This window comes from Fusarium tjaetaba, assembly GCF_013396195.1.
Source record: "Fusarium tjaetaba strain NRRL 66243 chromosome Unknown NRRL66243_c0000077, whole genome shotgun sequence".
NCBI lineage: Eukaryota > Fungi > Ascomycota > Sordariomycetes > Hypocreales > Nectriaceae > Fusarium > Fusarium tjaetaba.
In genome coordinates this window covers 90,621-115,185 of record NW_023501273.1, presented here as the reverse complement: position 1 = coordinate 115,185, position 24,565 = coordinate 90,621, and the positions used below count along the sequence as shown (strand labels likewise).

Here is a 24,565-nt window from a genome sequence, read left to right as displayed (position 1 = left end):
CTGAAAACGTGAGATTTATCCAACAAATCAGCCATTAGTTCACCCATCATTTGAGTACTAATGTTCAAATTTCTGCCACAACATGCTTCATTTGGGGGCAACGCATTTTTTGAAGTACCTTCTCCTCTTAGACTCATCTGTCCCATGCGTATGCCTGCAGAATCACGATGGTGTTGCCGAGACATAGACGCTCTGATCACGAGCCCAGTATCCGTATATCCGAGAGGTTTGGTATCTTATTAATAATATCATCTAAAAATATCCCCCGTCTATTAGTCCGATCAAATTACAAGTCCTCATTTCTATCCTCCTCCTCCTCCTTCTTCGACCCCCCATCAAGACCCTCAAACAAATCAACGCCCCAATCCTTCCCAGGGTTCAAGAACCTATACTTCTTATCCCTCTTCGCCACCTCCTTCAACTCCCCCTCCGTAAATGTAATGTCCTGCGATCCAAAGTTCTCATCAATGTACTTCTCATGCATACTCTTGGGAATCACTACAGTACCCCTCTGCTGTCCCCACGCCAACACTGTCTGCGCCACCGTCGCGTTTTTGCTAGCGGCGAGTTTCGTCCAGAATTCATCGTGGAGGATGCTCGGGATGTCGGGGTTGTAAGTTGGGTTTGTGTTGGCGAGTGGTGAGTATGCGATGACTTTGATATCTTCGCTGGTGTGAAAATCGACGAAAGATTGCTGTTGCAGATAGGGATGTGTTTCGAATTCGTGCGCGTAAGGGCGGATGGTGGCGATTTTAAGAATGGTCTTTATATCCTTCGGCGCAAAGTTGGAAATACCAATGTTGCGCGTTAATCCATCGTGTACAAGCTCCTCCATCGCCTTCCAGGTATGAACGATAGACGTGTCATTGTCAATGTCCTTAGTGTCGGGAACCCAAGCGACGGGCCAGTGAATGAGGTACAGATCCAGGTACTCGACGCCCAGATTGGCGATAGACTTTTCAATGGCTTTGCGCACGAGCGTAGGTCGATGGTCCGTGTTCCAAAGCTTACTCGTCACCCAAATCTTATCACGCGACACGCCCGAAGCCCTGATGCCCTGCCCAACCTCATCCTCATTTCGGTAGATAGCAGCAGCGTCGAGGTGGCGATAGCCCGCCTTCAAAGCATATTCCACTGCATGCGCAACCTATACTCCCATTAGCACCTACTGCAGTCTCATCGCGGACCTCGTATTCGAACTCACATCTCCCTTCTTAGCCAACCAAGTCCCCAGTCCAAAGGCCGGAATCGGGTGGGTTTCGTTCCCCGTCTGCACAGCGGGGGGTCCGCCGCTCAGTGACGTGGCCACTGAGAGAATGGTATAGGTAACGACGCTCACCAGCGTGAGGAACGAAAACGCCCTTACGAAGCTCATTTTGTTTCTTGTGAGAATGAGCGAGGATGATGGTGAAAAGGTGATGACTCGTAATGAGGAGAATTATCAGTGACTTTTCTTTTTTTTTTTTGCCGCAAGCCGAGCTTCCGGTTGGTTAGTGGAGTGAGCACGGAACTGCAGGGGTTCAATGATGTCATTACATAAGCCGAGATGACGATGACAATGGGGCTGGGGGCACAAGGTTTGGTGATGGCATCATGTGACTCACGAAGACGTTATCGTGATAAGTCATTATAAACAGATATAATTCATTGATTAAGCTCAGGTTTGGTGATGAGGATGGTGTTGTCATCGCTTGAGGGTATACCTCATTTGCATTCACTGACCTCAGTAGGTAGGTCATGATTATTTTAACATTAAGTGATGAAGAAAAAGAAATGGGTATTCTATTGTTATGTGATATTTCATTGTTACACTCTATAATGACCGTTCCAAATGCATCTGACGTTTCGACAGCTCATCCAGTAATGTGCCCGCACAGCTCGTACATAAGCCTCTGGCTCAAAATAACACCTTCGCTTCACATTCAAAGCCACTCAAGAGGCCAGTCTCGAGTGCATCTCAGCCACCATCTTCGGCCCGAGATTTATGTCCCAAGGCTCAAGCCATTTAGTGACCAGCAGAGCCAGAGTTAGAGTTATCAGCACAAGACCACGGGCTTGATCCCCCATTAGCCTTCATCGAGTTGTTGATGCCAACAATGGACCCGTAGGTACCGGCAACCATCATAAAGGTTCCAGCCACGATGACAAAGACACTCCAGCAAACCATAAGACACCACTTGAGTGACTTTTCAGTCTTGCCCTTGTGCCAGTTGTCATAAAGCCAGAAGCAGCCATATGGCTGGAAGCACATCAACGTGCCGAGAAGAGCTCCGATGAGAGACACCAGGCCGCCGAAAACAGGAATGGCGCTAGCGATGATATACGCGATGATGGTTACGCTTCCCGTACATGCTAACCAAGTACCCCAATGCACGATGCCGTTGGAGTTGAGATGCTTTGTACCGCGCAACAAGCGGATGAACATGTACTTGGCGGGGATCTTGGCATGTTAGTATAAGTCACTGAGAGGACAGGGAGACACTCACGTGAGTCATAAGCATAGCAGTCACGATAAGACCGGGTAGGGCGAATCCATAGCATACTTTCTTCATGAGAATGCCAGCTGAACCGAGAGCAGGGGACGTAACATAAGAACCGCAGTAGTAGTAAACCACGATTCCGATGGTGATGTACGTGACTGTCACGATAGATTGACAGGTCAACAGCGAGCGAGTGTAGTGCTTTGGTTCGCGCATCTCAGCAGCAATCTGGAAGAACGCAGGTGTACCCGAGAACGCAAAGATATGCGACGATACAGCCGTGATACCGTCAACGAAGCTAGGATGGTTGACGAGCTTCCAGTCAGACTCCCAATGTCCTCCCTGCGGCGCAGCAGCAGGTCTATCCTGCACGCCCACAGCGACAGTGACACAAAAGACTAATTTCTCGTGTTACTCAACTTGTATCTCGTGAGATGAAAGGGGGCTTGAACTTACTGGCCGTCATGATGCAGACGAGTCCGATCCACGCTAGCCAGCCAATCTTGCCGAGCGTGCGGATACTAGCAAAGAAGAAGCCCAGAATAGCTGCCACGGCAACGAAGACAGCTGTGCAGGCTGCGTGTGTAGAGACCGAGTTGAGACCGATTGAGATACCGAGCATCGCTGAGCCAGCAACGAAGATCCAGTCTGCGAGTCATCAGCACCCCCAGCCACCAATATTCATGGAGGAATGATGTTTACATAGCATAAAGACAGTCGCAAGGACTTCACGACCAATCCGCCCAAACATCAACTGTCCCGCGTCATCGATACCGTAAATTTGTGGATGCCTTCGCTTGAACACGCCGACCATGTAGTCTGACCATGTTGTGATTGCTGACACGACGATGAGACATATGATTCCGGGGATGAGGCCTAGAGCGTCGAAGGTCTGGGGAATCGATAAGACTCCAAGGCCGATTTGTGTTTTTGTCATGAGTGCGACAGTGGCAATCCATCCGACCTGAATCTAATTAGTCTTTGTAAAGAAAACGGACCGGGCTTCGTACGTTGCGGTAGTTAGGTCCATCTTCTGAAACTTCACCAAAAACAGCGTCAATCGTCGTTCCCTCCTGTGTACATCTCGACGGCGAGCGCTGAAGATCATCAACGCCCTCAATATCACGAGGGAGTTCTTCCTTCTTCGCCATGATGAGATATCTTTTTTAACAAAACGTTTCTTTGAATAAAACGGTAAGTGAACGTATGGAGAACGGGACAAGAGTTTGGAAAGGGGTGCAAGAATCTGGGGAAGATGGAGCCGGGAGCGTCATGGCCTTATAAATCCGACCCTTTCTATGACTACGAGAAATTGAATTACCCCGGATTATATCGTGTATCTCGCGCCCTGCTCCACTATGACTCCATGTCAATATCATCCGGCGTTTCCATGCCTGGGGAGGGTCTTGGTGGAGTTGAACGGATGGGGCCTGGGGGTCGAGATAGGTCGTCTTCGGTGAGATATTCTGACCAATTGAGTTTTGCGTGATATGATCTCTTTTTTTGGAATAGATTGCTGTATCTCATGTCTCACTTTAACGATGATAATACTGGAGATGCGTTATCGCTATTTGCATTGTTCCTTGGAGGATCGTCTATCAACACCATGTAAACAGATAAAATAATGCCGACGACTGATAAAAGCCTAAACTCTATTCCCAAACTCTCTGTCAAGATAATTTATCCACTCTGAGACATTTGCAAGTCTAGCCGAAGTCAGGTATCATTAATCCGTAATCATCCCTCCGTTCATTACTCGCCCTGTTGCCAAACCGTCTAATACGCAAAGATCACGGCATCTCGGAGAAAATACATGGAAAAACGCTCAAAAAAAAGTTCATATCCACTTTACACCCCTTGGTTCATGTCGATCAGCCTGGGTTCGGTATCACGGCGTTGAGAGCCGATCACGCTAGCGCCGGGGTTCGACGCCGTGGCGGTCATCTGATACAAGTATCGCTGCCACCGACGAAAGAAAAAAGAATGAGGCATATTTGCCACGTTTATCAAGTTGCAGTGTGAGGCATTTGTGTTGTGCCTGACAATCCCGAGTTTGTTCCTCGGAGGGAATGCTTCTGGAAGGCTCGGCTGCATGCTTCGAGAATTTCTGTGGATCTTGGCGGGGATTTTGGGGGTTGGGAAATGTCGAGTTTGTAAGTTTGTAACTCTGTTTGGAAGGGTCCTCGGGGGTTGATGCCGTGGCCCGTAACGGACTTTAGTTGTGAGAACCGAGTTATAGATTGCATAAGGATATCATACAGTGAGCAACCGACACGGTCTGGGGACGTTATACTCATATGTTCTCCATTCTTGAACATACTATATCCTTCAGAACTGCTGTGTTGGCGAAATAATTTACGTTGAGTGCTTATTGCAGAGAGCCATGTAAGCAATGATATGATAGACTTCGTGATAGCAATGCAACGCTGTGCGGAATCATCCCGATGCGAAACACCATTAGCTCCCTTGATCGTAATACGAGATGTCTAGCATTTCAGCTACCATGGTTCTGCACCGGGGTAACACGCTTATCTCTCGATGATCATGTCGTCATCAGCCGCATAAGCTTTCGGCATTCCCGACACCCGCTGATCAACAATCTTATTCCCGTTCATTGAGGGTAGCACATTTGCATAAACGTGCTGCCAGCGAAGTCAAATAATCCATCGCCAGCAACAAAACGGCAAGAATACCCTCAGTGGGTATGAATGTCTCGCGACGAATAGGGAGTATATTATGGACCCCGGGCCCGCCGACTGATGATAAGAGCACGTTCCTCAGAGTTGCCCAAGTTCCTTCGGCTCGAGATGCGTTGTGGAAAGTGAGGCGAGCACCGTATAGGTTAAGAATTTTGCCGTCCAGAACGCTGAGACCAATTTGAGCCGCTGGTTCAGAACAGAACGGAAACGGACGACTGCATCGATATGGTTATGGAGATACCAGGGGCTTTGGCTTTGCCAATCGGATAAGTATCCGTCCAAGGTTCCTCCACTCAACGTTTCACACAGTTGACACCCTGGATGCTGTTCTGAGAACTTTCTACCTCGCCCAGGTTCAATTTGATAAACTCATAGCGATGTTGAGATAAGATAACGTGTTGATTCCGATGAAGCGCGGGTTTGGTTCCCGAAGAGTGGCGATGGAGCATGGCGGGTATAGAAGCCGGCATCAGGGGATAAGAATACTGTTTTTGGATTATTTCTGCAGACTAATCTGATGCCGAAACATATCCGGTCATGACGAACATACAGGTCATAATTTCGCAGCCGCTTCGAATAAAATCGTTCATATACATACCGGAGCTCGAGATATCTTAACCTCAGCAATGATAAAGGGGTCTCCGTCGCCCAATAGCAGACACTCTTGGTCAAATAGTAGCTTCGACTTGTCTTAAACGGGTCCATCGCGGAGGTATCATTGAGCAGATATTTATCTTTGTCGACAGTTAAGTTGACTTTGCAAATCTACTAAAATCCCTCTATGCGATAGATCTGTAGAGATTAATATATTCCTATTATTACGATATACGTTGTCGAATTAATTGAGTATAGAGAGCTGTGAATAGTTCTATCAGCAGATAGATCGACAGATGGCAATACCCGTGTCACTGAAAGCAGGGGATCTGTGTTTTCGTCATTGTATCCATAGAAAATCCATCCTGAACTGAAGGTTCAGTAAGGCAAGCAGCAGTCTATTACATCTCGGCAACAGTTATCGAGAAAGGAGTGATACCAACAGGGCTACCAGTTCCAATATACCAGAAATAACTCTTGTCTCCTATAGCTCCATTTGCGTCGGTGAAAAACTTGTCATAAACATCATTTCCTACGGGGTAGTACAAACCGTCCCCTCACAAGTAGTCCTGGGCACACCACATGAAAGAGCGCCACTATCAATATGGCACTTCAGGTAATCGGATGACTTGTTGGGGCTGGTGTTGTTGGGATTGCAGTACCCGACTACAGGCGGAGGGGACATGCCGCGAGATCCTTCGTAGTAGGCGCACACGTAGGCTTCGCCGTTGGCATCTTTGAGACAGCCGGTGATGGGCTCGACGGTGAATGTTCGAACGCCGCCTGTCATAGGGGAGGCTGGATCGAAGATAAGGGCGGATGTCAGCTCGATGTTCGATTGGGGCTGCTGATTGGTGAGGTTTCCACCGTTGGCGCGTAGGGCGTAGGTTGGGTTGGCTGCTGGTGCGGTACTGGTGCTGACAGGCATCTGTAGTTGTCTCAACCTGTGAGGTCGGTGCGACTGATGTCTCGGCCTCTGATGTCACTGTTGCCTCAGTATTGGCGGTAGCTGTAGTCTCTAGGATCGTTTGGACAGGCACTTCAGTAGTGGTAGCATCCTCTGCTGTTGTCTCCGAAGCTGCGGTAGTGGTTGTATCCTCTATGACCGCTGTTACAGACGACTCACCAGTGCTAGTCACATCTAGTGTCGCCACTACGGAAGCTAAACCTCACCGTTAGCAGCCACCACGTGTCAAGGGGATTGAAACTCACTTGTACCCTGGGGTTTACACGGACTAGCAAAAACAGCGTCGGTGGCAAAGCCGACAGCTAAAAGAAAAAACCTGCAATGTATCGTGGCTGACAAGGGCGAAATATGAAGCGTGCAGCGAGAAGGCAAAACAAAAGACCAAGAGCATAAAAGAAATCTGGCATTGATGTCAATTATGAAAAATTAGACTCTGTCAATTTTGCCCAGAACATCTGGGAGAATCGATAGTCTTCCTCTAGTTCGTGAGCTGAACCTACCTGCCAAGGAGTGTTTTGACAAATCAGGCGCTGACTGAATCTCTAATAAGATGTTTGCAGGTATTCCTAGTCTAACTCGCTCAGGCTATGATTCTGTATAACGAGGATTGAAAGAGTAAGGTAAAACTAACAAAATCTCCCTACTACGGAACAGATAGCAGCTGGTTTCTGGCCCCAACTAACATGAATTCATGAAAAACCTGTTATAATAATTTAATTTTGATTCTAAAGGTTCCGGTTCAGTTATGCTGGTACAGCTTTTCTTAAACGGTTGCCCGACTGTGGCCAGCGTGATGTCCGTTGATTGACAGTGCAAGTCTAATCTTTATAATGAGACCAATTCATACTCGACTTTTACTATAAAAAACAAAGCCGGATCATCAATACTGAATAATTAATAGCCCAGCCTTACAGTATGTTCCTCTGCTTTATCTAGTAGCTATTGTCTTCTGAGAAATTTTTATAAGGAGGGCATTTAGTACAGTAGTCTTTTAAAATAAGTTATTACTTAGGCTTTTTAGGAACTTTATATAACTAGTAAAGAAACTAAATAATGAAGCTAGTTATATAATGTGAACTACAGTTTGTGTTGCAATTACCTGGGGGTCTTGAAAGATAAAACCCATCCCTACTCGTTGAAACATACCAGGATTAGGAGAAGGACATAAAAGAAGACAGATGTACAACTTTATAATCAGTTAGCAGAGAGTCGGTTATTTTCTTTCTACTTCCTCAAACACTTACTGCGCGACTTGGTGGGTTGGGAAGTTCAGGGAACTGGGTATTTCTGTATAGCTGGTTTCTACATATAGTGTCAGTATCTAGGTTAATCCAGGTATGGCCTATAAAGAGATTCTTACCTGTGTTTCCTCTCTAGTTGTATGTTTGGCCAACTTTTCTCGGCCAAGAAAATAGCAGTGACTTCAAATTTGAATCCGTCATCAAGTGTAGCAAATCCAAATACTTTACTTCCCCTCTTATAGGAAAAAGCCATGGTGTGTATGTTACCCGCACGAAGCTTCATAGTATCGATTACAGCAGCTTCATATATATCTGGCCAAGTGGCTGTCTCTGGTGGTGTCAAAAGCTTGGGAAGTTTGAAGACTGAGGCGTAGCCCGAGAATTGCAACACATTTTCCCCTATTAGAGCCGTCCATACTCGTGAGTTAAGCGCTTGCAGTGTTACCTTGATCTCGCCTCTAGTAAACCAGAAGGCTTTTCCCCCACTGATATGAGCCCAAGACCAGGTAGGGGCGCCATCCCAAGGCCCACCTTTTCCAAGATATCTTTTCACAGACCATAGGATTTGTTCTGGTATATTAGACGAAAATATCCCATTACAGTAATCTCCACTGGTTGGAATCTCTTGTTTGATAACATTTGCCATACCTTGGATGGCAAATAGACGATCCTCTTTCTTGGATAGCTCGCGCTCTGAGAAGTTTTCTAAAATGGGAAGCCAGTGACGGTCCAGAACAACAGACTCCCCAAAAAACCTTTCGCTCGTATTAAGTTCTCGACATTGCCAATGCATACCATCAGGCATGAAGTGTAAGGAACGTCGAGCTAGAAGCGTCTCTTGTAAAGTCCACCCCCGCGTTTGTAGAGGCCCATCAGAAGGTAGAATTCCTTGAATGTGTTCTTGTACCCAGACGTGGGCCGTTCTCTCGGGATTGGTCGTAGTGATTATCTGAAGTGCTGGACGGCTTGGCGTTCTTCTGTTTAAGAAGCAACCTTCTGTCGGATCTAAAGCTCCTGCAGCGGCTATGACAAGATCTGCATTATAGTATACCTGAGACATACGAGCTGCTTCTGCTCTCCAGTCTTCTTCATCGTCTTGGATAATACAGAGGGAATCTATCCAAATATAACGCAGTCCAATTTCGAGTGTCGTCCGAAATGCATCCTTGAAAACCTGCGGTAGGTCCTCAATATCAATTCCATTCTCGTGCTGCGTGATTGTCTTTTTCGTTGTGGTTTTGTGTTGACTTTTCCCCCAGCAGTAGCTGAGGGCACAGAACTTTCCTTTACGCCCTTTTGTGTTGACCAAAGCCACAACCCTATCTGGCATGTGCTCGAGATCGATTAAACGCGTTGGTAGAATCGTTGCGTGACTGTCATCCGCCAATTCTGTAGCATCGATCTTGCATGATTTATGATTATTTCGACATATTTTGAGCCAAGACCGGACCAAATCGAAGTGCCTTTCACCATATTCTGTATCTAATGGTCGACTACAAGAAATGGGCAGCGAAGTCAAGTTAGAGTCAATGTTGGGGTCTGTCTTAGTCTTTAAATCCCTAGGGAGCCTGACTTCTCCACCATCGGACCAGATCGAAAATCTGTAGCATGATCCGCGGGGCGAAATAAGTTCGAAGCCGGCTACTACTGGTTGGTTGTGGTGAATTCCGCACTTGAGCGTGACTCGGACCATACCTGCAGGGTGCTCATCTTCCATAGAAGGTGTCCACATTGTATGACCCCTAGATGTAGTCCAAGATATCACGATACAAAGGTCGCAGCAACCAGGCCACAAATCCCAAGAATTGTTTTCGCCAGGGCATAAACTAGTTGGCTTGAAAGTGCCACCGCCTTTGAGTATTGTGGCGACAAGCTCTGAGCAGTCTTGACAGAACCCTTTTCGGGGTGATAATAATTGAGAATTCATTGCAGATTTTGCTGCTTGTAAATATGAGTATTCAGAGTTGCAGCAGTTGCTTTATGTGCTTGTAAAGGAACTAAAACAGATAGGAACCCTATTTGGTTTGTTGTCTGTGAATGCTCTGTTGTTACATCGGAAAGATTTCAACGGCGGCTTACACAGCAGGCTTTGGGCAGCAATGGTTGCTGTCAGATGACATGCATCTAAGCCAATCACGCACACATGGATCCCACGCCCGACAAGCCATAGGGTAAGGGATTTCCCGGTGATCCGCCGGATCCGATGATCTGCCGGACTCACACCGATATTCACTCCCAACTACTACATCCTTATGATCAGTCCCATTTTCAGTAAAAGAGGAAATTCACCACCGCTCATTGGCTACACTCCCTGCAATCACCCCGCATCCCACTTTCACCTGAAAGAGGGTTCTCAACAAAGGACTCGTACAACAATGTAGATATAAAAGCCTGTTCTATGGAGCCTCTTAAAACTATCTGCCCCTAGAATAAATCCTCTAACCCAATATGCAGTGGATAAAAAAACATCGATTCTGCTGAGTTATCCTTAAATACGGTTGAGCCGGCGCTGCCATGTTGTTTAAAATGTTTATGCTGAAATTGGATTCTTGAAGTAGAAGACTAAACTCAAGCAGGTATAGACTGTTTCAGGCTCTTTGACATTTTAACCGGGAAGAGCTTAACGATAGGTAATTTAATTGGCTGGCTCGTCTGGGCAGCTCCACCTGAACCTACAAGCCTATCTATAGCTGAGATATGAAAACGATTTCACGGGCGGCCTTTCTGCACGAGTACATCAACAAACACAACGTATCAATGACAAAGGTAAAGCCGGGGCAGCGAGTGCGAGCCAGGTCGCAGAGAAGTCGGTCTGGCTGCCTGACCTGCAGGTGAGTCCACCCTGTTGAAGACTGTGCTGGGTATTAATGGACGCTGCAGGAGTGAGTCACCAGAACTAGGGGTTAGCACAGATTGCTTACATGATCTACCTAGTCCGTCGTGTCAAATGTGACGAGGCACGACCCTCATGTGTAAAGTGTAAGGCCGCTGGTGAGCGCTGAGCAACTAGAACGTTAAGAACCTATAGGCACATCAACCGGTCGCACCTGTGACGGCTACGAAGAAGCAGCAGTAGAACAGCAGCCACCGATACAGAGTGTTATTGCCGGATACGGTAACTCCCAGGAAGCGCGCTCTATCCAATTCTTCATCGAGCGCACTCTGTCTCAACTGACATCTTTCTTCCCTGATGAGTTCTGGGGGATCAACGTATTGCAGATTGCCCAGTACGAGCCTAGCATTTCCCATGCTCTGGTTTCATTTTCGGCATATCACGAGGCTTTTACCAATGGCATACCTGGGTATAAGATTCCATTCGCATTGAAGCATTACAATTTGTCCATCAAAGAGTTACATGCTTCTCACAGCGCGCTGTCGCATGTCCACTTGGTCTCTTGTTTAGTTTTTATTTGTATCGAGGTGGGTATGGCAATGATCATGATTATAGCCACGCGGCTGACAGTGAATAGATCTTGCAGGGACATACCGAAACCGCAATCCGACTATTCAAGCATGGCCATCGCATGATGAGCCAGCTCCGTCAACTGCAGCATCGTCAAGCTAACGGCCTAGATGGCATCCTTAATCATGCGCAGACCCTGCTGAATCGACTTGCGGTACAGGTGGCTTTAGTAAGCTAATTCGCACCTGAAAATTTAAGAATGCTAACTCTTCTTTCCCAGCTGGTTGGTGACATAACGCCTGAGCTTTCCCTAAATTGGTTTCCAGGGTCACAGTTGATGATGGTCAACACCAACTACACATTTGGCTCGCTTTTGGAAGCCAGGGAGGCTATTAATGCCATTTTGGCATTACAATTGACAGATACAGTAACAAAATCTGTACTAGTCGCTGCATTTTCTCAGTGGTCCCAAGCATTCGACAAATACGTCATATCCCGTGGTGCACCACCATTCTCTCCCACCGAACAAAGATCACTTGCTCTCATCGACTTACACCGACGGTACTTCAACATGGTCCTGCCCTGGGAGAATATAGACAACCACCAATACGTACTAAGCCTCGATAACTACACCAGTGACTTCGGGGAGCTAGTAAGCTGTGCCAGCCGGGTTCTGGGCCTCGAAGAAACAGACACTGCCCCGCTGTTCCACCTTGAAATTGGAGTGGTACCTGTTTTGTTTGTGGTAGTCGCATGGTGTCGCGATCCTGCAATTCGTCGGAGGGCAATTTCTTTATTGATGTCCAGACAGGCTCAAGAGGGCGTCTGGAGTAGCCATCTGACGGGGAGAGTCGCACGAAGAATAATGGAGGCAGAGGAGGAGAAATTAGAGGTGCGCAGCTGCAAAGACGTTCCTGGTCCACGGCGGGTGAGAAGCGTATATGTATCGCTGGGTCCTGGGGAGAGACAGGCAATGATACGATATGAACAACAGGATAGAGAATGGGAGGAAGTTATTGGATGGTAGATAACGTATAGCGATCTGTAAGAGAGTTTGAAGGATACAAGTTCTGTTTTGTAAGCAAAAGATAAATCTTGTTTTAAAACACCCGACACATTTATACTCTATTATCTATAATACCTACAACCTGACTTTACTCAGTCCATGTTAATGCACGCTTGGCTCAATCCCAAACGTATCGCCATCTAGAGTAACACCGGCAAGAAAAACTCAAGATACATCGCCTAACTGCATCTCGTTATGCCTCTTGTTTCTCTGCCAAAACTTAGGCATGCTGGTCTGTTTGCTTCCCATAACGCGAGCCGGGTGAACAACGTTAAAGGCCACCAAGGCAATCAGCATGGGTAGAGAATCTAGCGCATACTGATAGGCCTCGTGTCGCGGGATCGTACTGTCAAGGCCTTCGGAATATTCTATAAGACGGAAAATAATTCGCAGCTAGATCTCGTTAGATATCTTGGTCCACCGGTCGGCTCAGTCTACTTACAACAATAAGAGCTAGTGCAATAAACATAGCGTAGAACAGCTTCATAACAGATCTCTTCTGCGCTCCAGAATCTATGCCCGAGTTCGAGCTGCAAAGCCGGCGGAAGAGATGGATCCCGAAGACGGCGAAGACGAGAATGAAAAACAGCTGGATTCCGACTCCGCCCATATAAATGTGTAGAGCATCCAGCTTCTCGTCAAGTGTTTTGTTCTTTCCAGTAGCAGCCTGCGCCGCACCATAAACCTGAACAATAAAAGCGATAATATCCAATAAAACAAAGATAAAACCGAACTGCCAAGCCTTGACGCCGTACAATCTACCATCAGGCGTATAGCACCAGACCATGCGCCCAAAAACCATGTAGGCAAATGCATTGGTCCATAGCGGCGCGACGAGAATGACGACAAACCATGTGGCATAGTAGTCAAAGCTGGCCGGGTTGTAGATGCTAACGGTACGAAAGATGTAGGTGAAGACTTGCCAGAAGGCCGACATGATGATAACCCAGCAGTATGGCGATCGGTATCGGATGGCTTGGATGAGATGAGCTATGGTTGTGATGGTGAAGAGCGCGAGGAATAGGATAGAGGCGGCTGCGGAGGGACAGAAGTTCCATTGTGTGTTTGGGACTTCAAGGGCGTGGCATGTCGACATGGTTGCTGAAGATGGCTTGGAACACTGGCCGATAAGGATGAAGGAGAGGCACCTGGCTTGATGGCGAGGATGACGGGATTAAACAACAAGCTGAGATGTCCCTGTAGCTATACTTATACCCTCACACAGGCATTTTGTGGTGTTCCCACTTGATCTTCAGCTGGTTTAGCGTGTTATATATTGGCTGATGTGATTGGCTGGCTCGTCTGGGCACCCTACTAATTACAGCCCCAGTGCTTGTATTACGTATGTCCTTATTTTAATACAGGTTATTTATCAGTAAAACAGATTAATATAAGAACTGAGTAGAACAAACCAGAGGTAGGGATTCTCTTCTTAACTTGGTTTAATATAAATTAAAGCTTATTTTTGAGAAATAGTCATATCACTTTACTATCTTATCTTAAGGGACTAAAAGGCTAGACCGTTCCATCTAAGCTAGCTCACTAGTGATCAATAATGTAAACAAGCTTGTAAAGAGGCTTAACAAAGATTTCAGGTCTGTGCAAATACCAATATGTGAATCTTTCTCTAAGTAGAGCCCCTGATCCAGCCTGTTTATGGTGACAGTCGGTGGAAATTGGCTTAAATCTCCATCGGCATACAGAACAAGCGCCTAAGTCCCAACAACGCCCAGCTCGATCCAGTTCTGCTCTTGTTCAACTTTCGTCACTCGTTTACCTTCCCCCTTGTGGGCTTGCCATTTTTTCGACATGATCGCCCCTAGAAACATTGCGGTGATTGGGCTTCTTCCCGCTTCGGTCCAAGCCGGACCATGCAAGCCCTCATCAACTGTCACAATCACGACCGAGACTACAGCGACTGACGCAGCTTCGACCACTGGCACAGCTACATCTGCAGAAATACCCACCACCGAGACGACCCTTCTTCCTAGCTCAACTGGCTATACTTGCGTCAACAATGAAAAGACCCCATTTCCAGCCGGTGTCCTTTGCGACACCAAGGGTATCGGCGCGGACCCCAACATGGTATTTCTCACTGAACTGTCTGGTGATGTTACGATCGCGAAGTGCCGTGATGTCTGTCGGGGCCTAGATGGCTGCATTGCTTTTGCTATACAGCCAGGCGTCTACTGCGACCTTTGGGGAGGTAGAGTCCAGGGGACTGATGGCTCTAATACCGACTTCACTTGGTACTCTTTGGAGTGTTTCTGCGATCTGCCTGAGCTGCCTACGACTTCGGCAGAAGCCACTGCTACCACGGCGACGACGGGTACTACAGCTATCACTACTGATACTGCTACCACCGAGCTTGAGGCATCTTCCACAGTACTCACAACATCTTCCGCCGAACTTGCTTCAACCACAGAAACGACCACTGCAGCTGCCACGTCCACAACCGCCGCGTTAGGCTGCCCTGGTGGATTCCCGGCCGACCACTCCTGCGGCGTCTTTAAACAATACAGTGGAGGAGGACAAAACTACATCAAAGATTATAGTGGAGCATATTCGGTCGAAGAGTGTATGCAGTTCTGTATTGATGATGATACCTGCACTCTTATTAATCACTCATCTTACTTTTGCGAGCTGTGGACTGGAGACCTCATCACCAATGGGCTTTCTGCGGCTTGGAGTTGGTATGAGTTGGCGCCTGCGGATTAACAAAGAATATAGAGTTAGTGGGCTGAGTTGAGTTAGTTGTGGAGTCATATTGTCTTCGCAGTTAATTGATGTCCATCTTGTCAAACTTTGCGATTTATAGTTTTGATATGACTCACTCACGGTTTGTGCGAGTAAGAGCACGTGTTGCCTAAAGTTTAACAACAAGAGGGCCGTATAATTGCAATCAGCGTCCTTATCAGCACTTCTCGCTCCATTATCAGTCCTTGACAAAGTTCATAAAAACACAAAGCTTTCGTCGATCTATTACAAAAACCAGCAGCCGCCGTGAAAATTTCCCTGTCCTCAAAGTCCTACGAAATACAAACTTTTCAGCATGGCTTTCGCATCCACTACCCCAATGAGACCCATTTCCTACGAGTGGTCGTCGCTCCCTGTAGAGCTTCGACTACAGATCTTCGGGTATGTGGCCGAAAAGCAGAAGTATCGTGCTACAGACTTGAATCGTTATGCCTGCGTCTCTTCTGAATGGCAAAATTACTTCGAAAGGATCACATTTCGACGCCTTCTGATCGACAACTCCCAACTGGACCGGCTCTCCAAGGCGACTGAGGGCGAGAAGGCCGTGAGATTGTCGTATATACGCTATCTATGTTTAAGAGTCGAGCTCCAGGACTATGATTATCGGGAATGCGATAGGCCAGAGTCTCATGACACCAGGAATTGGTGAGATTAATGCATCTTCTCATCTCACTTGTCTCTAACAGTGTTTTGTAGGAATAACGAGAGATTTACCAATTCGCTCATTGAATTGTTCAATGTGCCCCGCCGTTGGGAGCCTTCAAATAATCGGGACACCGGATTGATACTCGAGATCACTGCTTACTCACCAGGCGACAATAAGCGTTTTGAAGTAGCATCAATGGAATATGCTCTGCATGAAAACTTCCAATTAGAAGAGGATGTCACAAGTCCATCAAGCGTTCGGGGTTTCAGAGATGTCAAAAAGGCTAGAGATCGGCGTGAACCTGGAAAGAATTGGCATAGGCAGACGAATGAGCAAAGCTGGCAGAGACTACAAGGCACGCCGCTTGAACTGAGCACAAAGGAAAACCTGAAGGAAGTCCCGATAGTCCACACCCTTTGGATACGCCATCAATTTTCAAGAGGGATAAGGAGTTTAAGCTTGATACGGATCTTGGATATGGCTCTGACGAACGTCGCTTCCTTCCGGCTCGAAGCTGTACCAGGTCGATGGAATAGAAGGGGTTATTTCCAGGCCTGGAACAATCTGATTCTTCAGCTTCCAAGTCATATTCGTCGATTTTCTTTCAACGTCTTTCCAAGATCGCCAGTTTCGTCGGAGGCTCTACTCAAAAGCGTAACGCCTGGACTACCGGAAGCTTTAGCAGAGAAGGCTCGCCAACTAGTTTCACTCTGTCCACCAGCTTGTGCGAAGTCACTGAATTTCATGCAATGTCTTAGAGAGTCGCAGCAATTGGAACACGGTTCAAGACTGGCGCAGTTATGTCTTGAAGTTACAGATGAAACTTTGGGAAAATGGGGAAATGCTTCCTTATTCCAGGGTCTGATAGATCATCTTTTGAGAGAATCTGCAGTTACAGCTCAGCACTTGCCAAAACTCCAGATTCTGGAAATATGGTTTCACAAGGATGTGAATGGGTTCGTTTTCAGGTATGAGCTTGAGAAAGACCAAGTTACCATCACATGGAGAGTAACTGAAGACTGGATCAACTTGGCAGATGGAGCTTTACAGCAGTGGAGAAGAGTAGCTCAAAAGTATAACGTGGCCTTCACAGTAAAGGAGCAGCCGTTTCTGGCAGAGCAGCTGGATTTTTATATCGCAACTCTCAAGATCCCTATTGACAGGAGGACCGTCTATCTTTCCCTGAAGCTGCGCGATCTGGCGATTGATCCAGTCACTTTGGCCTGCGTTTGAGACAGGACAGGCTTGGTAGAGCAGATGGAAGGACGAAAGGCTGGAGTTGAGGACCACCAGTAAATGCTTGAATTATCTTAGGCAGGACCAAATTGGTAAATCTGACTGACAATCAGTATTGCTCTGCATTTTCAGCCACTCGCGCAAGTATCGACAGGCATAAGACCGCAAAAACTGGTTATCCCGCGCATGCATATCTATTATTGGTATCACTATCTTACTAGATGTTATTATTAGTCAGCGTGATTCAGCCCAACACATCAGACCTGCACAGCCTGATCAGGCTGTGAACTTTTCAACTTCTTTACCCCTCACTTCAGAGCGTCAGATCATCTCTCTAGAGAACACATCATCATGCTTACGGGCTTTGAAGCACTCGGCGCGGCGAGCGCAGTTTTGCAAGTCATTTCGTTTGCAGCCGACGTCGCTGTAGCTTGCAAAAACGCATACGATGGAGCGACAACTTCTCACGATGATCTCCAGCGCTACGCGGGGCAAATGTCCGAAGCCGTCGATCGAGTACACACTCGCTGCGAGCAGATGCGCAAGACGAACACCAAGTTTGCTAGTCCAAAGCTGCAAAATATTGCTAAGGAATGCAAAGATGCCACCGATAAGCTGGAAGACGAGGTCAAGTGCGTGACTAGCTTGCAGGCCAAGGGAAATCTCGCCAAGGCTATTCGCAAGGCTACCGTAACTGCATGGCGAAGGAAAAAGCTACAGGCTCTTGAGGAATCGCTTTCAATGTATCAACAGGTAATGAAAATTGAGCTGATGTCTCATTTATGGTAAGGTCTCAATCTAGATTACTTAGAGTATCTACTAAGACAAGCATTACTCCAGCTCACAGAGCGATGCGATATACTTACAGCAAGACGCATCGTTCGGTAAACTGGATACCGATGTCCAGTTTCTCATCGGCCAGCTAGCTCAGGGTATCACTGATGTCAAGGATCTTGTGAAGCGAGAACACGTTGCAATTCGCAACGCCATTACCCAAGAAGGTGCCAGGGCCGAGGCAGCCATCAATTCGCATACGGACAGCCAAGTACTGGAGCTCAGGACTACGGCTGAGACAAAGAGAAAATGCGAAACCCTTCTTCAAAGCCTTAAAGCTCCACGGATGAATCAACGCTACAACGATGTCATGGACTCAAGAGATGCAAGCTTCAACCAAGTATTTGCTACTTATGAAGACATGAAGGCCATGTATGGGGGGGATTCAGATGAAAGTGACCATTCAACAAGTGACTATGAGTCAGAGAATGACGACAGATCGGAAGATGAAGACGAATCAGAAAATAACGTTGATACGCAAGACGACAATGATCCAGAAGATGACGCTGATGACGGAGGTAATACGGAGGATACTGGCTCAGAGAGCTATGAATCCTCCGAAGGGTCTAACGGACCTGACTATATGAGCATCATGGGTGACATGGATAACATCTACGACTCGTGGTTCAGTTTTAACTCGTGGCTAAAGTCAGATGACAAATTGTTCTATATCCAAGGGAAGCCAGGCTCCGGGAAAAGCACTCTTGTCAAATTCGTCCTAAACCAGGACCAAACGAGAAACTTGGTACAAGAATGGAGCCCCGATGCGATTATCATTTCCTACTTCTTTTGGAAAATTGGCTCAGAGGAGCAGAACAGCATAAAAGGTCTCTGGTGCTCTCTGCTGTACCAGAGACTCCAAGATCAACAGCAATTGATGTTGAGTACTCTACAGCAATTCCGTCACTTGTCCTTGCACTCAGAATATCACGATTGGTCTGTCAAGGACCTACAAGCTGTCTGGGACTATGTTGTGAACCTCGATACTCGACATATATGCATTTTTGTCGATGGACTGGATGAGATCCGGGATAAAGATGGATTTTCTGAGCTGGCTCAGTCTATCCAATTGATATCAAGGCTTCCAAGAATCAAGCTTTGCGTGTCGACTCGGCCTGAGGCGCAAATCATGAGGTGGCTCAAGACGACAAGTGCAGAGGGGATCCTCCTTGAGCAATTGACGAGATTCGACATGCTTGACTTTGTACGAAAGAGGTTAAGTGGGCCATCATCGGCTATCCATTTATGCTGGGGACATCATGAGTTCCTTAGCCAAGGGCTTGTCGCTAAAGCCCAAGGTGTATTTCTCTGGCTTCATCTCGCTACACGAAGCATCATCGAGGGGATTGAGAATCATGATTCCGAGGACATGCTTTTGACACGACTCCACGAGCTTCCCGGCGACCTTGAGAAGTTGTACGTCGATATGTGGGAAAGGCTGAACGCAAAGAGTTCTGTCTATCGAGAAACAGCTCGTCAGTACTTTCGCTACGTTATGCACGGTTCTCATGCAAGAATTCGGTGTGGACCTAGAGAGGCGTGGAGAATAGTTTCATTGCCATCGATACTTCAGATCACCTGCGCAGAGAATACGGAAATACAACAGAGTCTCCTGACAAGTACGGGTACAATTGGAGTCACGGAGATTTTAGGAATGTGCAATAATACAAAGGCTTCTATACACAACCGGTCCGGAGGGTTGTTAGAAGTACATCCGTTAGAGCCTGGCCCATTTGTACGCCAATGGTTGGGCTCTAATGACATTACGTTGAGAGATATATCTGGCAACGTTGCGTTCATTCATAGAACAGCACATGACTTTTTGACAGACACAGAAGCGGGCCAGGATATCCTAGGATGTGGAAAACTGCCCGACTTTACTTCGCAATCGCGACTTCTGAAAGGCTTGATCTGCTCAGTGGTATTTCTAACATCCGAATTGGATCTTGTATGTGGAACTGAGGAAATTATGCGACAAATCACCGACTATGCACAGGCATGGGGAACTGCAGGTGTGCAATTGGCAACCGAGATGCTTGACATCATTCGGCCACTACGTAACAAGAAACTTTTAAGAAATGATCTACGTTCATGGGCACCTCAGCGCCCATTCTTGAGTTACTTGGCCAACAAGGAGATTTTTGAAGATTACGTCATTTCTTGCCTGACAACTGAAACCTCATCCCATCTGGCCACCACTATCATGCGAGAGGGATGGTACCCGTTATCAGAGATCAACCTGTCCAAGCGGATGTTCAACGCACTAATAAACCTTGGAGCGGACCCACACGAGTATGATGTACTTCTTAGTTCTTGGAATTCAGAACCCATTGTCAGAAAGGGAACAGCGTTCACCAACTTTCTAACGGGCTTTATTTTGACGCAAGAAAGTACTTTGAGTGGAGAGAGGCAGACACCGCAAAGTCTAAATGAAAGGCTGCACCGAGAGACAGTACGCGAAACTTTAAAAATGGCCATGAGTATGGCGAGGACTTGCCAAGACCTGGAAACACCTGTTGCATTGTTTGCGTCCTTTTCTGAGACTGGGACTATGAGGGTAGTGATCCCTGGAGTGATATTGGGGGCCTACCGAAATTCCACGTACAACTTTGTGGTTTTCGAAGTCAATGTACAGTTCCTGCTACTCAGTCTACTCTCAAAGATTGGTGGGGATCTTGCTCAAGACATACTAGCAGATGCTCAAGCTGAGGATGTCCTTTCAAAACTCGACAGACCGTCGGTTAAGATTCGATACTTCAAGCTATCAGAGCTAACAGAGGACTATTCTGAGAACGTTGGGAATCACATCCTGGCTCCACTGATACAGCGAATTGTGTCTTCAGAAAGTTCTCTACCAAGAAACGACATTGAACGTCTTTTTGATGTAGACTTCACGAGCCCTCAGGAGGATTTACGCATGCGAAATGAGGATAGGACAGATCTCGAAATCATTACCGAATATGTTAAAGACTTGAAGACCGAACAAGTCAATATCGAAGGTGTGGTGACAGATTTAGCTGCTGAGAATCTGGAATTTTGTACATTTGAGAAGGCGGGCATAATCCCGAGTCTGGATCACTTCAGGAAACTCAGAGAAAATGGTCACGGTTCAGAATTTCCTTTATCAATGCGGCAGCTTGAAGCTGCAGCGGCTAGAAAGGAAGCAACTGGATGTCAAGAGTAACTGTTGTATAATGGCTGTGTTCTGTATACATTTATCGATGCAGGACGCATACTGATACAAACTCAAAGGCCTTGAGCTGTAGAGTTTCCTGGAACTCAAGATTTCAGCGTTCCTATTTCTCTTGATCTTTGAAGCCAAAAATCCCTTTCGTTGGTGGATCTCTTTCCTTCTGCGCGATGCTTACAGCCTCCGGAAAAATCAGCTCTTTCTCTGATAGAAGACTCAAAACCTCCATTGTCCACTCCTGACATCTTTTTGTTTTCATCTAAGTACGATATCGTTAGTCACCGAAAGGTTTTGGCGTCACCTCCCTTACCCCATCGATTGGTGCACGTATGTCTTGTCCTTTAGGAGGGGGAGTTACAGATTCTGCAACTCGCTCGAGAAGGCTTCTCGATGTGTTCTCTCTTATCTCCGACTTAGTTTCTGGGTATTTGTGGAGCATTGAATCGTCGATCTTGCCAAGGAAGACCAGCTGCTTCAGGTCCGGGTAGGCTTGGGTGTTGTAGTTCCTATGGACCTCGAATACAAAGCCTGACATGAGAGGCTCTCCAACAATATGGATCCTTGTTCCAATAGCCTTGAGAGACCGGAAGTCCTCACTGATAGTGTCTCGATCATATCCCGCTTCCGGGATGAAGAGGGCGAAATGAGACCGTTGGTTTGTTCCTCCGCCTGACTTGGCTAGATGCAGGGAGCGGACAGGCATGTTGGCTTATAAGTGTAAATGGCCCGGGTCGATGAAAGAACCAACTTTCGAGAATATGGCTATCTCTTGTCAGCATTTTTGTGAAGCGGGGTTTCTCGGCTTTCTGAACAGTGATAGGCTAACATGGATCGTGTGCCGGGTTCAACCAACAAACCTCACAAACGAGCCATAAACGGTCCGCTAATGAACTCAGGGCACAAGACGACCACGCAATATCCACGATCATATATCGACGTATTACGCAATCAAATAATTGTTGGCAATTCAATAGTATCATCTCCGTGCCCAAGTCCACTTCCAGGTCTCAATACATTTCTGAGAACGCACTTCTGCCCACTTCCTCTGCTCATCACCTGGCTCCAATTTCTTCTGTCGCACAGAAACCATATGTTCATACAACTTCAAAGCTGTGTAAGTATTCCTATTCTCAAGATACAACTCTGCAAGATCATTCTCGGAAGACATAGTCTTCTTATGAACCTGCGCAAGAGACTTCCTCTGAATAGGTGCAGCTCCTCTAAAAGTGAAATGGCCTTTGCGAGGCCTTTGATCTTCCTGTACTGCTCGATGAGGTATACTAGAATCTTGAGGGTATCGAAATTTGACTTGCCCACGATTTCCTGCTGAATGGGCAGAGTCTCTTCTAGGAGAGCGATCGATTTCTTGTATTCACCTTTTTGCTCATATGCATAGGCGAGGTTGTTCTTGACAACGATAAGAATCAGATCGTCTTTTGCGATTTTATTTTCCGCGGCATTGATCCCCATCTCGAGGCTCTCGGCTGCCTTTTCGTACTCTTCAGCGTAGTTATAGCATTTCCTAAGCTCACCGCTATCGAGGGAGAGCACGCAAATACCCTCCTCATTCAGCAACCTCACGCTCGGCAGATTTGAGGGCTGTCCGCTCATTCTGTAGCTTCTTTGTATGATGTGAGGAAGAGAAGACAAAGATTGAGATTCAGATTTCAAGCTCAGCCTCGTCTTCTTGCCAGTGAGACTGGCTGGATGTAAGTAGTCATCTGCTTATCTATTTTACCGCTTATTAGCCAGACTGCCCCCCGCAGTTGGTGCAACTTGGTAGCAGAATCGGCGGTTGCGTGCCTCTAGAGAAATTGGTATCATAGCTGTATAGCTTAATTCAACATCCGGATTAGGAGACCAGAAGCAACTTCGCTTCCCGGGGTTGCATTTGGGTAGATGTTGCAAGCCCATTGAACCGACCCAGTTGAAGCCCCCCAGTGGCGAGCTTGGGTAGTTTGTTGTCAACACCAAGATAATGATGGCGTAATTTCGCCTCATGTCATGCCCAATTTAGAGAAACTTTAAGCAGTTTAATCAGGAGGTCCTCCATCACTGTAACATATAAGATACCGTACTAATGCATATCTAAGTCATGTTACCTCGGCTGCAAATGCCAAATAACAAAGACTAGAAAGCCACCAATAGGCAGACGATCTTTTAAGCTGTCAGCAAGCTCAAAAGAGCAGGTCGTAAGATCACAGCCTCTCCAAGTGGTCTTGGCTACTACGCCGCATGGTAAGGCGCAGCAGCCAGACTCTTAATAAAGACTTCTCATCGCGCTATTTCCCACTCTTCAATAACATTTAAAAATAACCCTAAAAGAAGCTATCAGATCTCCCTCTACGACTAACCACCATGCCGACTATCACAGAATATTTTGGCATTGGATTTACCAACAACGGCCCGCTAACAACAACGTATACGCCTCCTGCAAGCTGCACAACAGTAACGACGGACCAAATCCTCTTCGCGCAGCCCGACTCTATAACAGTCAGTTATGGAGTTCCGACATGCGAATCTGCTTCAATGGGAAAGTGCATCCCATCTGGATCGAATCATGACAAGGTGGTCTCTTATTATAATGCACATGGAGGTCAGGGCACTATTGACTACTATTCACCTGGCATAGCTTGTCCCAAGGGTTGGACTACAGCTGGCACGCTGGCACATGGCAATAAGACAGGTTCAGTCAACAAAAGAGGCGTTTTCACACAGACGAGAGACGTGTCTATCATTGATCCGAATATGCCGCTGGAGCAAGTATGGCTTAATGCACTGGGTCCCTCTGAGACGCTGGCATATTGCTGCCCCAGGTAAATCCCAATACCTTCCTCACCATATAAATTGTGTCGCATTCTAAGATTACCAGTGGCTGGGTTGCTGCAAAGGCTGGAGGTTGCTTCTCATCTATCAAACCCCTAAGGTCAGCAACATACACAGAGGTCTGCCGCAAATACTTACCTCGAAGTGCAATACGTTCCGTTTACACGGTAGAGGGAAGCAAGGTGTCGGAATACTTGCACTCAGTGGTACCGGCGGAGCCAACTTCGACGATCTGGCCGATGACAGTCTTGCAAACTCTGGGGACTTTCAAGTATGACGAACTTGCGGTTGTTAGACGCTTTCCTGCTGTGAAGCTTGTATACAAGGAGTCGGATCTGAAGCTAGCTGGGGACGGAGATGAAAGCAACGGTGGGGAAAATAGCGGCGACGATGACGCTGAGGACGAGGATGATGATAATGGAGCCTCGAGTCTGTTGATAAGTGGTGGGCTTTTCTCCATTCTTGCGGTGCTCTTTAGCATGCTTATTGGCGCTGGTTTGGTGATGTTATAGTTGTCACCAAGATCTTGAACGCTGATACTGCAAATGAGATATAAGAAAACTAGATTCAGACTCCCGTATATTCCCCTTCAAAAATGACCGACACCACCTTTTAACCCCGTAACC

The 24,565-nt window shown here is 46.9% G+C and overlaps 11 protein-coding genes across 11 annotated transcripts; 5 read left to right on the top strand and 6 right to left on the bottom strand.

The window, feature by feature from the left end:
* Window positions 1-286: 286 nt before the first annotated feature.
* Window positions 287-1,375, bottom strand: FTJAE_4109 (glycerol dehydrogenase; the record flags this gene model as incomplete). The annotated part of the gene is made up of 2 exons (XM_037350480.1): window positions 287-1,147; window positions 1,205-1,375. The coding sequence occupies 2 exons, from the start codon at window positions 1,373-1,375 to the stop codon at window positions 287-289; spliced, it is 1,032 nt and encodes a 343-aa protein (XP_037208789.1).
* Window positions 1,376-2,005: 630 nt separating this feature from the next.
* FTJAE_4108 (uncharacterized protein) lies at window positions 2,006-3,631 on the bottom strand (the record flags this gene model as incomplete). Its single annotated transcript, XM_037350479.1, has 5 exons — window positions 2,006-2,440; window positions 2,487-2,878; window positions 2,937-3,128; window positions 3,183-3,444; window positions 3,491-3,631. The coding sequence occupies 5 exons, from the start codon at window positions 3,629-3,631 to the stop codon at window positions 2,006-2,008; spliced, it is 1,422 nt and encodes a 473-aa protein (XP_037208788.1).
* Window positions 3,632-6,174: 2,543 nt separating this feature from the next.
* On the bottom strand, window positions 6,175-9,713 carry FTJAE_4107 (het-domain protein; the record flags this gene model as incomplete). The annotated part of the gene is made up of 6 exons (XM_037350478.1): window positions 6,175-6,305; window positions 6,353-6,701; window positions 6,760-6,935; window positions 7,887-7,926; window positions 7,985-8,042; window positions 8,101-9,713. The coding sequence occupies 6 exons, from the start codon at window positions 9,711-9,713 to the stop codon at window positions 6,175-6,177; spliced, it is 2,367 nt and encodes a 788-aa protein (XP_037208787.1).
* A 1,189-nt stretch (window positions 9,714-10,902) lies between these two features.
* Window positions 10,903-12,411, top strand: FTJAE_4106 (Zn(2)-C6 fungal-type DNA-binding domain protein; the record flags this gene model as incomplete). Its single annotated transcript, XM_037350477.1, has 4 exons — window positions 10,903-10,960; window positions 11,010-11,401; window positions 11,452-11,613; window positions 11,665-12,411. 4 exons carry the CDS (start codon window positions 10,903-10,905, stop codon window positions 12,409-12,411), a joined length of 1,359 nt encoding a protein of 452 aa, XP_037208786.1.
* Window positions 12,412-12,615: 204 nt separating this feature from the next.
* FTJAE_4105 (RTA1-like protein) lies at window positions 12,616-13,546 on the bottom strand (the record flags this gene model as incomplete). Its single annotated transcript, XM_037350476.1, has 2 exons — window positions 12,616-12,843; window positions 12,893-13,546. The coding sequence occupies 2 exons, from the start codon at window positions 13,544-13,546 to the stop codon at window positions 12,616-12,618; spliced, it is 882 nt and encodes a 293-aa protein (XP_037208785.1).
* Window positions 13,547-14,259: 713 nt separating this feature from the next.
* FTJAE_4104 (uncharacterized protein) lies at window positions 14,260-15,168 on the top strand (the record flags this gene model as incomplete). The annotated part of the gene is made up of 1 exon (XM_037350475.1): window positions 14,260-15,168. The coding sequence occupies one exon, from the start codon at window positions 14,260-14,262 to the stop codon at window positions 15,166-15,168; it is 909 nt and encodes a 302-aa protein (XP_037208784.1).
* Window positions 15,169-15,502: 334 nt separating this feature from the next.
* FTJAE_4103 (uncharacterized protein) lies at window positions 15,503-17,086 on the top strand (the record flags this gene model as incomplete). Its single annotated transcript, XM_037350474.1, has 2 exons — window positions 15,503-15,852; window positions 15,904-17,086. 2 exons carry the CDS (start codon window positions 15,503-15,505, stop codon window positions 17,084-17,086), a joined length of 1,533 nt encoding a protein of 510 aa, XP_037208783.1.
* Window positions 17,087-17,440: 354 nt separating this feature from the next.
* Window positions 17,441-21,107, top strand: FTJAE_4102 (uncharacterized protein; the record flags this gene model as incomplete). Its single annotated transcript, XM_037350473.1, has 2 exons — window positions 17,441-17,842; window positions 17,937-21,107. The coding sequence occupies 2 exons, from the start codon at window positions 17,441-17,443 to the stop codon at window positions 21,105-21,107; spliced, it is 3,573 nt and encodes a 1,190-aa protein (XP_037208782.1).
* Window positions 21,108-21,387: 280 nt separating this feature from the next.
* On the bottom strand, window positions 21,388-21,816 carry FTJAE_4101 (uncharacterized protein; the record flags this gene model as incomplete). Its single annotated transcript, XM_037350472.1, has 1 exon — window positions 21,388-21,816. The coding sequence occupies one exon, from the start codon at window positions 21,814-21,816 to the stop codon at window positions 21,388-21,390; it is 429 nt and encodes a 142-aa protein (XP_037208781.1).
* Window positions 21,817-22,089: 273 nt separating this feature from the next.
* FTJAE_4100 (calcium-independent phospholipase A2-gamma) lies at window positions 22,090-22,724 on the bottom strand (the record flags this gene model as incomplete). The annotated part of the gene is made up of 2 exons (XM_037350471.1): window positions 22,090-22,237; window positions 22,297-22,724. The coding sequence occupies 2 exons, from the start codon at window positions 22,722-22,724 to the stop codon at window positions 22,090-22,092; spliced, it is 576 nt and encodes a 191-aa protein (XP_037208780.1).
* Window positions 22,725-23,471: 747 nt separating this feature from the next.
* On the top strand, window positions 23,472-24,451 carry FTJAE_4099 (uncharacterized protein; the record flags this gene model as incomplete). Its single annotated transcript, XM_037350468.1, has 2 exons — window positions 23,472-23,929; window positions 23,986-24,451. The coding sequence occupies 2 exons, from the start codon at window positions 23,472-23,474 to the stop codon at window positions 24,449-24,451; spliced, it is 924 nt and encodes a 307-aa protein (XP_037208779.1).
* Window positions 24,452-24,565: the final 114 nt, after the last annotated feature.